Raw genomic sequence first — 13,764 nt, 5'->3', positions numbered from 1 at the left:
AAGAACTTCATCAGTTAAGCTTTATTTATTAAAAATAAAATAATAAACAAAAATATGGTCAAGAGCAAAGTAAATTATTTTCAAAGGCATTAGTTCTAATATGTTCACCTACCTCTTCTTCCACTTCCTCTGACTGAATCCCTTTTATTTTAGCAAATAGCCTGAGGTTTTCTCTCACAGTAAGAAAGTCAAATTGAATATTGAATTGTGGACAAAATCCAATGTTCCTTCTCATTTCTTCCACATTAGTTATTTCAGAGAGTTGAGTATTATAAGTAGTGACTGATCCTGTAAATGGAAATTTTAAAGTATTCAATACCAGGATAGTAACTCTAGGAAGAGTGGTAAGATAGGATATTAGTTGAAGAAACTTCACATTTCATAATTGCATAATTAATACATTGAGAAATTCAGATTATTCTTAACATAAATATCAGGGTCCACATCGACGCAAAGTAGACACGGAATAACAATAGCAGAGTGGAGATAAAGCTTTCTCATGAATTTATATAAATATGAAATAAATATTTCCTATTCTAAATTCCTCAACTGTGTAAAAAGGTTGCTTTAGTGAAGGGTTTTTGTTTTACACAATCTGATTGAGGAACCTGCTTTATCAGCCAACTTGCTTCTAAAATTATTTTCTTACCTTCCATAGAACCACACAACCCACTCAGAATGTTTAGCAGTGTCAATTACCAGCTTGGCTGTGTCCCAGTATTGCAGTGACCTGTCCCCCATATATGTCAAGAAATATGCTTGTTTTAGAATAAAATGCGAAAATTAGACTTTGGATTATTTTCAGATGGAATGGACATTACAAAAGTTTTTAAGAGTCAAAAGTATCTCAGAGCTTCATTTATTGGTATTCTATTATGTGCCCTCTAAAATTATATATTTAATTGTGTCTATTTATGAAAGACAAAACCTTAATTTCTCTGGAGAAATTGGATCAAGACTGAGAATATAAACTTTTACCTTCCTCCTTACCCAAATCCTTCAAATGTCAAAGAATATATTGATTCAATGTTAAAGAACAGAGCAAAGGCTACCAGGAGTAAAGCAAGTGAGCAGAGTATTTGCTCCCTGGGCCAAGGAAAGCAGTGTGACTGAAGAAACAGTCTCCCAGACGCTCGCAGAGCTGAGACAGAAGGGCCAGGGACAGAGGCAAAGGGGTATGTATTCCATATTTGGAGGGAGGGAGAATGGTTTAAGGAGAGGATGGTAAAGTTTCCCCTGGCACTGGTCAATCCTCTATTTTGTATCACAAAAGTTTGGGCATGGTCTCTAGACGGGTCTGTGGGACCCAGGACATGTCACAGGCATTTTTCTATATGAGTGGTTAGGACTTGATAATTTTTTTCTTGAATATTTGAAACATTATCTAACTCCATGGAGAAACAATAGGGTTCCATTAGCGCCCTAGAAAATTCAAGAGATTCTCTGAAGATAGACAACACGTGGAATTATATTGTCAGAGAATCAAAAACAAGACAAACCACAGCCCAAAACAGGTGATGAGAAGTCCTATAAAAGTAAGAACAATTCCAGTGATACTGCAAGCTCAGTTTGACAAATCCAAGTCAAAGATTATGAATCAGCATATGCAGTACAATCCTATTTTAAAAAATGTTATATATGTGGGGCGCCTGGGTGGCACAGCAGTTAAGCGTCTGCCTTCAGCTCAGGGCGTGATCCCGGCGTTACGGGATCGAGCCCCACATCAGGCTCCGCCGCTATGAGCCTGCTTCTTCCTCTCCCACTCCCCCTGCTTGTGTTCCCTCTCTCGCTGGCTGTCTCTATCTCTGTCGAATAAGTAAATAAAATCTTTAAAAAAAAATGTTATATATGTGTAAATATATTATCGATGACTATCCCTCAGAGTAGAAATGTGGGCTTTTTAAATTTTTTATTTTTATCTAGACTCATTCTCTAATTTGCTACTATGGAGGTCTGTATCTTCAGGAAACAAAAGAAAAATTTTTTTAATTAAAAACATCAGAACAATGAAGTCTTTCTCTTTACCTTGCAAAGCTTCTACTTTTTCAGATTTTCCATTATATTCTTTTGTAACATTTCTGATTCTGAAAAAAAAAAAAAAGATTAAGCAACTTTGAGGTAAGTACTTTTTCTAATAACACAGATTATGTTAACCACCAATACTACAGTTTGTGATTGATCCTGAACCTCATCAGGTAGGGTGTCACCCTCATAACGCGATCCAAGGAGAGCAGTGGTAAAAGCTCACACCACCCGCAAAGAGATTTGCACAGACCTGCTCATACCTTTATCAAACTTGGCATTTCGCATATTCCAGCTGTTTCTCTCGGTTGGCAAATGAAGGGAGAGCTACCATTGAAAGGACAGAAAGAAAGAATAGGAGAGCGAGGAAGGGAGGAAGGGGGAGAGGCTTTCCCTCAGTCCTGCACCCCTCTCTAGCTATTATTTAATTGTTCTTCTCCTCCACAGGCAAATTTATCAAAATACAGTCTCTCTACTCTGTTTCCAATTTTTAAAAGATTTTATTTATTTATTTATTTATTTATTTATTTATTTGAGAAAGAGAGAGTACATGAGCAGGGGAGGGGGACAGAGGGAGAAGCAGACTCCCCACTGAGCAGGGAAGCCTAAAGACACGGGCCTAGATCCCAGGATCTTGGGATCATGACCTGAGCCAAAGGCAGCCGCTCAACTAAATGAGCTACCCAGGTGCCCTTATGTTTCTATTTCTTTATCTCACATTTATTCCCAGCCTAAGACAACACAGCTTCTGACCCAACAACTCCACTGAAACTATCCTCAGCGAAGACACCGATGACAATCTACAGAATCCAACGGACATTGATACTTTCTAGTCACTGTTTAATAGATATTGTATTAAACAGCTGCTAGCTCCTTTCTTCTTGCAAGACTTTATTTCCTGGGTTCTGACCTCTTGGTTTCCATAACCTTCTCCTACTATTCCACTCAGCATACTTTATGGATTCCTTAAACTGGATTCCACACTTAACCAACTATTTTTCTGATTCACAAATCTTTGCCATATAATTTTGCCCACTCTCATTGCTTCAACTCTTACTTAGATTCTAATGATTCCCAAATTTGTGTCTTTAGGCCTTTCTTCAAAGTCTCAAACGCACATATTCAGCTTTTTGCTCTGCATCTGCACATAGATACCACACAGGGCGTTTTATTTTTCCCTCTAAACCAGTCCCGCTTCTGTTCTCTTAGTTGGTGTTTTCAGCATCCACCCAGGAATGCCAACTAAATGCTTAAGAAACATCCTTGATTCTTTCTTATCTCTCTCTCACCTTATCCTGTGGTCCACAAAATTACTATCATTTAACCTTATGGACTTATGAATTTAACGCTATGAAATCTCTTTGAATTTATCCCATCATCACTTGTCTATGACCTTCTAGTCCAGATTCCTATCATCTCTCACCTCAATCTCTGAACCTGATGGTGTTTTCCCTTTCCATCAACCTAGCCCTCATCTCCTGCAATGCAGAGAACATACCAGGAACTACACTTCCCAAAAATCCTTCTCTATATTGGACTTGAGGAGAACTTGGGCTAGATCTGGAAAGCAGAAGTGAAAAAAGGCCATTTTTCTCTGAAGGTCATGGGGGCAGACACATGGGCAGACTCTAGGTTTGTAGCAGCTTCTCAGACTTCTTGACAAGCTCTGCTTTGCTGCTGGAGATTAAGAAACCCAGTGGGAACTTTCCCACAGAATCCCAGCAAACTTAGTGAGACCGACCCACTTCATGCATCGGGATAAAGTCCTCAGTGGCTGTTTCCCTGACTTTCTGGCTACAACTTTCTTGACCCTCCCTCTTCCATTCTTAGTACTTATGAATTACTAAGTCCCATACCAAATCCCTTCACTTATACAATATTTCCAGCAACTCACTTCTCCTGACCAAACCCAGACTGACACAACCTTTGGAATGTTTCCCATTTCTCCAGTTGTGTCTCCTTCAAATCTATTCCAGAAAGCCGTCCAAGTGATCTGCCAAAGATCCGGCTGTCTAATCTGCCTCCCTAAAACCACTTGGTGATTCCCCATACTATACAGGACAGCCTGTCCTTCTTGGCAAACAAAACCTACGTGATCTGATTTGGCCCATAGCTCTTAATATTTACTTCTCCCTCTTCTAGCCTTGTACTTTAAGCTCAGATATGTCAGCTTCTTCTCATTCTTTAGACACACACACACATTGTTTCTTTCTGCGCTATGTTGGTGACACTGCACTCCCTGTTTGGAAGAACCTTCACATGCCCCATCATAATTTATGTGACCTTTTCCTTCCATAAGACTCACCTCAAGAGTTACCTCCTTCTGACCACTCTTAGACTGGGTTGGATGATCGTTCTCTATGTTTGGTTATTCTTGCATCCATCTCTACCACTCTTTTTACTAATTATCTATTTAAGTGCCTGTTTCCCCCTCAGGCTCGGCCTGTCCTGAGGTTAAAGACTGTCATTCATCTTTGAATCCTAGTTCTGGCAGAGGGCTTAATGAATGATGAATAAATGTAACTAATTTGCCCACAGAAACAGTTTTGTCCAGAATGGTCTGAGGAGCTGGTTTGAGGCACGTTGGGCTATCAAGCGTAAAAAGAGGGGCTGTCAAGGTAGAGGACAGAGTGTGCAGGCTTAGAAAGGCTAGAACTGTTATATGTACACCTGGGGGTACACTCATTTCCTGTTAAAGTATTAACAGCAAATTGGATCTAAGACCACTGAATAGGATGACTGGTGGTATCCACTTGGGAGAACTGAATGACCACACAACCATACCCATCTTCACTGCCCACTGGATGAATAAGAGTCAGGGTTGAGGTTCTGGGCATTTATGGAACCATGTTGCTAAAAGGTGAGTTTTGGGCCTAATGTGATTTAGTCCTGATTTAGCTTGTTAATTTAACTAAGTTTTCTGGTGTCAACATAGTTACTGTAAGTTAATGGTAAAGAACAGGATAAATGGAAATAGCTATATAAGTTTTCACACAGGAGTTACAGCTTGAAAAATTACTAGAAATGGTAGAATTTAAGAAGTTCCAGAGATGGTTTTCTCTCTGATCTTTCCATGTCAGGTTATAGTTTTTTTCCTTTCTCTGTTGTCTCCCTGCTCATTTCCCCTTCTCCCAGATACTTTTGCCAATCATCTTTGACCTAACTGTTTCAAAATAAGTGAACTGATACAAGAATATCTGATTGAATTTATCTGGGGTAGTACTAAGAGCAAACAGTTACTGAATGCTTATTATGGGCTAGGCTCTATTCTAAAAGCTTTATGCATGGTAGCTCATTTACTTTTCATAACAAACTTATTACCAGTGTCATGCCCATTTTTAAGATACAGAAACCGAGATACAGGCAAGTAACTTAGCTGGGATTACACAGTTAACGAGCAGTTAAGCCAAGATTCAAACCAGGTGGTTTAAATCCATGAAGCACATTGTAATCACTATGTTCCATTTTGTCCTCAGAATACACTTTCAAAAAAATAACTTCACATAAATGGAATGTCATTTAGGAGTATTTCTCAATAATCTCCTTCAATAAAATAAGCAAACACCTAGAGAAGCATGCACTAAATTATGATGAAATTAAGAATTAGGCAGTCATTGTCTGTACATCTTCCTGGTTTCCCTTGAAAACTTTTACTAATGCTTTTCTCTACATTATTTCTTATTTCTATGCCCTGTCAATCAACCACACCCATATGGATAAAGATAACTAACATTTATCCAGTTCCTGTTACCTAACAGGCATATTTAATTATCTCACTGATTCTTCAAATTCCTCAAAAAGTCATTGTACTGTTGAGTTATATTACACATTTCTTAGAAAGGAAGAAAATGAAGTTTAGAGATCTCACATGGTTCAGCAAAAATGACCAAGCTACTAAATTACAGAGAAATCTTTTGACTTCACAACTTTAATCCATACACTCCCTAAAGGCAGATAATCTACACGTGTCTATTTTATATACTATATGTGTACATACATATCATACTGTGTGTGTGTGTATTAGAAGAGAATGCACAAAGGAGATTATAAATGGTGGGGATAGAAAGTAGAAGAGGAAAGGACAAGAAAATGAATAGAGTTACTGAATTTGCTGCTGACAATATCAACATACTTACTTTTAAAATGATGAAGGAACATTTAGAATGATGGCAGAAACACCTGAAAGAAAGGAACTTTCAAAAAACACATCATCTATAACATCGACCTGTGGTTGGCCCTGTTGTACCTTAGTTTATTAAACTTTCACCTGTGAGTGCACATAATTTGTTAGTTACCTTATAGCTTCTTCCCCATGGAACTCTGGAGGCACTGGTTCAGAAGAGTCATCAGAGGAATGCTCATGATTTATTTCGTCCTCAAAAACTTTATAATAAGTGTTTTGACGTTAGGACCAAAATGAAGACTTTAGGAAAAACAATGGTGAATGTCGGCGGCCGTCTTCACCTGATCAATCAAGACACAGTTAGATACTGAATCAATCATCTACATCAGGGAAGAATGGTATCTGTCCTAGTGTAGCTTGATACCAATTTTTTCCTATTTTTTCCATTTTCTATTTTCAATTAATGATTTATTTTTCCAGTTTTATTCAGAAATAATTGACCTCTATAACTGTATACGTTTAAGGCACAATGGTTTGATTTACATACTGTAAAGTGATTACTATGATAGGTTCAGCTAACATCCATCATCTCAATAGATACAATAAAATGAAAAGAATAAAAAGAAAAAAAATGTTCTCCTTGTGATAAGAACTCTTAGGATTTAGGTTCTTAACAACTTTACCATGTATCACACAGCGGTGCTGACTACAGTCCTCATTTTGTACATGACATCTCTAGGACATATTTACAACTGGAAGTTTGTACCTTTTTTTTTTTAAGATTTTATTTATTTATTCGACAGAGAGATAGCCAGCGAGAGAGGGAACACAAGCAGGGGGAGTGGGAGAGGAAGAAGCAGGCTCCCAGCAGAGGAGCCTGATGCGGGGCTCAATCCCAGAACCCTGGGATCACGCCCTGGGCCGAAGGCAGATGCTTAACAACTGAGCCACCCAGGCGCCCCTAGAAGTTTGTACCTTTTGATATCCTTCCTCCAATTCCCCCTTCCTCCAGCTGTAAGTCTGATCTCTTTTTTTTTTACAAGTTTGGTTTGGTTTTTTTGTTTCTGTGTTTTACTGGTTTTTTTTTTTAGATTCCACATATAAGTGAGATCATACAGTATTTGTCCTTCTCTGTTGGTATCAATTTTGAATTTAAGTTATTAAGTTGGATGGGGCGCCTGGGTGGCTCAGTCGTTAAGCGTCTGCCTTTGGCTCAGGGCGTGATCCTGGCGTTCCAGGATCGAGCCCCACATCAGGCTCCTCCGCTGGGAACCTGCTTCTTCCTCTCCCACTTCCCCTGCTTGTGTTCCGTCTCTCGCTGGCTGTCTCTCTCTGTCGAATGAATAAATAAAATCCTTAAAAAAAAAAGTTGGAGAATTACATTTACAATGTTAAAAGTAAAGTATTATAAAGATTTTTAAGTTAAGACAGTGTTTTGGCCTTTGATGAATTCCCAGCTCTGCTTCACTAAAAAAAAAAAAAAAAGTTTATCAAAGAAGATAAAGTGGTAGCTCTTGGAAATCATACCAAACATCAAGAACTTCCTCATTCTCAGGATTTCTAGCCACTTGGATACTTAAAAAGAGAAGTTATGCAAGCTGATTCCTGCCATCGTAGATGAAGAAATAAATATTATTTTGATAATATAGAAAAACGAATGTTGAAAATAATGAGCATATCAGTCATTATAAATCCAAAGTCAACATTTTCAAAGCCCTAAGAATAAAACAAAAGCAGAAAAAATAGTTATTAAGAACAGAAAGGTAGACAAAAGGCTGCATACGCACTGGTATATAGAAAAAGGAAAGAAAGGAAGACACTTAAAATTAAGGGATCGGAAGTGGAAGGATGGGAAATATTAAAAACCCATTAAGAAAATGAAATAAATATAAATCAAATTGTTGCTGGCATATCTTCATTTGTTTTATTTTATGTAGATTTTTTCAATCAGATAGATAGATAATCCTTAAAGTTTTGAATGGCCTCATGAAATTATACAGGGATTTTCATCAAGGTAGTTCATATCACTCCAAGGTCAAATGGGTTGTATGTAATACTGATTAAAAATTGTTTGATATTTAAATGGACTTATAGTTTAATGGTAAGAAAGGAAAACAGAGCAATAATTAATAGGAAGTTCAGTTGTGGATCTAAAAAACCAAAGTAAATAAAATGAGATGACATTTTAATGATGTCTCCCCAAAATGTGAATTTATTAGTGATAAGAGGAGGAAACTTAATAGATTTTTCAGAGACTATAGAGTAATTTAAACAACACAGAATCTTCTCATGTAATGTCACATGACAAGCTATTACTGTAAGCTAATATAAGGGGATAAACTTGAGCAAGTATCACCCCAAAAGAAGAGCTAAAGAGGAAGAGATACAACAACATATAACTTCTAGAAGTATGAAAACAGAAAATGTTGGAGGCATATAGAAAAATATACGGAAAATGTATAGCTAGAAATTGAGTGTCTTCGATAAGAGAAATGAAAAGGATCATGTATTATGGTTCTAGAGATATAATGTGGGAGAGCAGAAATGCTCAAGAATGAAAATATGTAGAAACATCCCGAGCTGAACTAGCCAGAAAAGGAAATTACACTTTTCTGGCTGAAAAAGCAAAGGAAAATTTTTAAAAGAGAAAAATTAAAATTGAAAAATTCGTTTTATTCATAGCATTTACAGCATTTAAAAAAATATGTCAAAAATTGAATAAATTTTGGATACTTCTCTTTTGCTGCTACTGACCTAGTTAAGAGACATTTTCTCTACCCCCTAGTAACCAAAACTAGAAACCAAAGCCACCCTCATCCCCTCCCTTTCTCAGTTCCTCCATCTAATACATAACTAACCACCAAGTCAGATTGTTCTATCTCCTAAGTATTTCCTGTGTCTGTCCTCCCTTCTATATTACACTGGTCCTCATGTTGGTCCCCTCCCCCCTCTCTAACACAGATTATGATATCCACCTGCTTTGAGCCCATCCTCCAAACAGCTGTCAAAGTGGCCTTCCTAAAACACAAATCTCATCAGTGAAAGGTCCTACATAGATTATATCAATCTGTCTTATTTCCTGCACCAATGTTCTAAGGTTCTTAGATTTCTTGGGTGAATAATATTTTTTAATGAATATAGTGTGTTCTTTAAGGACAATTTTAAAAAAAACCTCCTATTGTAAAAGAGAGAAAATATTTTCATAACAAAAGTATAAATATTTAAAGGCTATAATCTCACAATATGAAAGACAACTTCCAATGAAAGAATTAAGGTTTATAAAAAGCTTCATATTGTTTTTCTCATTTCAACAAAAACAAGAGAAGACGTTGTCAGGGATCACCACCAATACTGGAACTGACTAGAGGAGAGAATCCCAAATTCTGCATGTGATCTGTGGAGTTAGCAAGAGCAGACACCTACAGAGGGACTTCACTGGAGGTGAACCTCAGCATCATTGGGATTTTACATGCTGCCCTGTGCGTAGCTGTGCACAGATGCGTATTTGGAAAAAAATCTCCTCTTGTAATTTCTTGTTAGCTGGTTATGAATTCCTACACTAGAACCACATTTGACACCCAAACTATGCACTAGTTCTACCTAATAACTTTTCATTTCCTGACACTGCAGCTGTTTTCCATTGCTGGGCACATGTTATTCCTTTTGACTGTAAAATTCTTTGTGCACTCTTGTCCGCCAGGTAAACTTTCTTATTCTTTAAATGCAGCTGAAGTTCTTTCCTCCCACCAACCCGAGGTCTTACACTATCATAGAACTTTGTGGTATCCGCTCCTATCACACTTCCTACACTATATTTAATTAATGCTAACTTGAAGCCTTGAAGACAGAGACTGTTGACCCACATAAACTTAATCAGCAGTTATGTATTAAATAGATACATAGATGAAATCTGTTTTCTAATTAGTACCAGTTTTATGGGAAATTTTGGTTCAGAAAAAGAATTATGAAGTAAAAACATTTAAATATAACCTACTCTAAAAATGTGGATTTGAAAGATGTTTATAAAAATTAAAGAATACATATTGTACCCAAGTAAGGGGAAGTGAGATTGAATCAGATTTGTGGGAAAAAGGAAAAAAAACACACAAAACCCAAGGAGGAAGAGAAGGAGGGGTAGTAGGAGAAGAAGGAAAAGAAGAAATAGATTTCTTATTTGAAGCTGAGGGAAAAAAAGAGGACATTCTTGTATTCCTTCATCAAATATTTATTAGAGTTTTTTTGCACCAGGTGGTCTCTAGATGGAAAAACACATTGTTTATCCTGAAGAGAGTTAAAATAAGAAGACAAATATATGCATTTATGTAAGTTACCAGGAATTTGTTGAGGACCTACTATGTGACAAAGACTGCTCTAGATGCTTTGGAGATATCAGTGTAATAAAACACAAGCATCTCTTCCTCAGGGGACTTACATTCTAGAGACAAAAATACAGGACATAAACAATAAATATAATGAATATTGAATTCAGTGGGGGGAAAAAACCCAAAAGGGGAGTATTAAGTCAGTTTCAAAGTTTCCGTCCAAATTCTGCTAACTTTGTTTTTGGGCCAGACATATAACCTCTCCAGACCACTGCTTTGGCATCTCTAAGATGTGAGGCTTGTACTAAATGCTGAACTAAATACTCATTGGTAAAATTTTCTGATTATGTGAATACATAGAAACAGAAAAAAATTAAATTCCATTCTCCCAGAAATAAATATTACTCATTGTGCCTTCCCATAGTAAAGGGTGGGGGCTAGGGAAGTTATTTGAAAAGTAAGCTAATTATGAATGAGTAGAGAACTTAGTAAGAAAGAGTAGGTATTTACCTATTAAAGTACGAATCAAATTTTAGATGGAAGTATTGGAGAAAAAAATTTTAATGTAGAAAAAACCCAAAATCTTAGGACAGGACAAATAGGTAGTATGGTACAGAGTTGTGACAGGGGAAAATTACCTTTGGAGCGTTAACTATGCCTTCCTTCAATCCCAAGAAAGAGTTTCAATTTTATCTACTAGGCTCTGGGGCCTGATGGGCTACAAACAAACTCACTTGATTTTTATACAAAGGGTTATAAACAATGGGCAAAAGAGAAAATAAGAAAATCCAAAAAGAAAAAGATGATGAGAAAGTGGAGAAGATCCTAGCCCCAGTTTAGCTGGGGACACTTTTAAGGGTTCAGCAAAAAGGAATTTTTAAGACCTTTGCTATGTGTATGAACAAGGGAGTGAGTGCATACACCAGGAGATCAGATCTGGGATTTGAATTTCCATGTTGCAGGTTTGAGATGACAGTAAAATTTTCTGATCATTAGACACTAGAGTGCTGATTCTTGTCTGTGACCTGTGCCAAGGCACATGTGTTAACTTGGTTTCAGGGATTACATGTATTATATACTACTTTTCATTCAAAGAAGAAATTTCATTTAATTTTAAGAAGTTGTTCATTCACAAGAATAATTCTGCAAAATAATTTTGAAGCCAATTTGCTAAGTGCATAAGAAATGCATTATTTCAAAATGACAGATTATGGAATTATATTAATGGAACAAATAAGAGGCATAGGGGATAAAATCCTAAAATAATACTGTAATGGAGATAAAGAACATGAAACAAGTAAAAGTCTAAAAGAATACTATACATATCCTAAAAACAGAATACCTGAATTAGAAAACGTTTAAAGAAAGACACCAAAATAATAGGGTTTGAACAGCATAGACCTCTTCAGATTCTGCTGCATGAGAAGGAATTATGTATGAGTACAATTTGTGGATTTTATGTGGGCAGAAGGGAATATATTAGTTCCTGGGATGCCATATGCATTCTACACAGGAATTTAACAATAATTACTTAAAAACTATTTTTTTACTAATTTTATGAGTTTATTTTACTAATTTTTATGACACTCTATAAAGTGTTATAAAGGTCATCCATTAACTTTATACTGTTTCCTTCATATTCTTGAGATGCAGAAAAACAAGTTTCCTAGAGCCAAATATTAGCAAGAGCTGTTTAATGAGCTCTCTTAATGTCCATGAGTTCAATTCAAACTAAAAAGCATCATCATGTTCAATAGCTGTTAAAGTTGTTTCCTTCTCTCTCCCCACCTACCAACAAACACACACACGCCAACACGCACACACATACACACACATGCAGGCCCTACCTTTATAAAAGATAAAAACCAAAAGAAATACAAGTTACTTTTAACTAAAATGTTTTTACCAAACAATTCTGGTCAGACCATTAAATTAGTGAGATGAAAATGAGGAGACTATTAATTTTTAAACTGTTTCCTTCCCTCTGCCATCAGAAATGCTCCTTAAATTACAAGTAAACAAATAGTAAGATATTACCTTATAAGAAGCATAGTGGTTTTAAATTAAACTGTAACCACACTATGACTTACCAGGCAAAACTCGCTCAAAATATAATGTTAATATCAAATAGAGAAGAGTATCAAGTGCCAGAAGGAAGAAAGTAACCATCATTATGTATGACTCCCCAGACGGATCGGGAAAAATAAAGCCAATCATGGTAATAATGGTACCATGGTACACATGGTAATAACCCATGTGTAATATCTGAGATTAAAAAGAATAAAATAACAGAAGATGAACCTATAAGGCTAAAGGTTTTCTTTTTTTTATTAAATGGTGCTAGATAAATATAGTTCATATTTTAATAGCTTTTTCTTCAAAAAGGCACAGTGAAGTTGTTAGTAGTAGTGTTGCTTTTTACAAATAAAATTATTGTCACGGAAGTGGGAAATGCTATCTGACAAAGTAAAGCAATTGAAGAATAGAAATTTAACTGACTAATTGATTACCACATAAGTTTTAAAGAAGGGGATTTAGAGAAGTGGTCAAGGAGCCAAAAATAACATATTGTAGGAAGAGAAACTCAGAGCGGGCAGTGAAACTGGAGGACATATAAAGGAAATATAAAAATGCTAAGGATAAGATATTGTAGAAATAATCAAATATTAAATAAGTACTGAAGACTTGAAGAGATTGATTTTAAAGATAAGAAAGATAATAGCTCACATTCACATAGCATGTGTCAGGAACTGCACTAGCATTATGTGTAGAGAATAATACAGTCAGCCCTCCCGCTTACCCCCACTGAGGTGACTCCTACTGACATCCCCCTTCTGCAGAAGAAGAAAGGAAGGCTACAGAAGTCAAACGACTTGCCCAAGGTTACCCAGCTAGTACGTGGGCAGAGCTGAGACTGATTCATGCATTATTACTTATTCACTATTACTCAGAGCTCCACATTTTATTGCTTCTTTAAATGGGGACATAAATCAGACAAACTGAGGGGTCAGATAATGGGCAATTATTTTTCTTCTTTAAATTTTTTAGGATTTTACAAATGATCTATCTGCTTTGCTTATTACTCTGGTGAGAATTCACAAGAGAATGCAGCAGAACTTCTTAAAATACAAGGTGATTGGGGCGCCTGGGTGGCGCAGTCGTTAGCGTCTGCCTTCGGCTCAGGGCGTGGTCCCGGTGTTCTGGGATTGAGCCCCACATCAGGCTCCTCTGCTGTGAGCCTGCTTCTTCCTCTCCCACTCCCCCTGCTTGTGTTCCCTCTCTCGCTGGCTGTCTCTC

At 36.7% G+C, this 13,764-nt stretch overlaps 1 protein-coding gene across 1 annotated transcript in view; it reads right to left on the bottom strand.

The window, feature by feature from the left end:
* Window positions 1-13,764, bottom strand: part of LOC113265664 (ATP-binding cassette sub-family A member 10-like) — a 67,209-nt gene that overhangs the window by 28,636 nt on the left and 24,809 nt on the right. The window contains 6 exon segments of the mRNA XM_057318210.1: window positions 113-288; window positions 650-694; window positions 697-758; window positions 1,998-2,084; window positions 6,318-6,486; window positions 12,558-12,732. Coding sequence (XP_057174193.1) covers window positions 113-288; window positions 650-694; window positions 697-758; window positions 1,998-2,084; window positions 6,318-6,486; window positions 12,558-12,732 — 714 coding nt within the window.

Source organism: Ursus arctos, unplaced genomic scaffold, assembly GCF_023065955.2.
Source record: "Ursus arctos isolate Adak ecotype North America unplaced genomic scaffold, UrsArc2.0 scaffold_24, whole genome shotgun sequence".
Lineage (NCBI taxonomy): Eukaryota > Metazoa > Chordata > Mammalia > Carnivora > Ursidae > Ursus > Ursus arctos.
The sequence above is the reverse complement of the archived record's forward strand: the minus strand, read 5'-3'. Positions and strand labels throughout refer to the sequence as shown.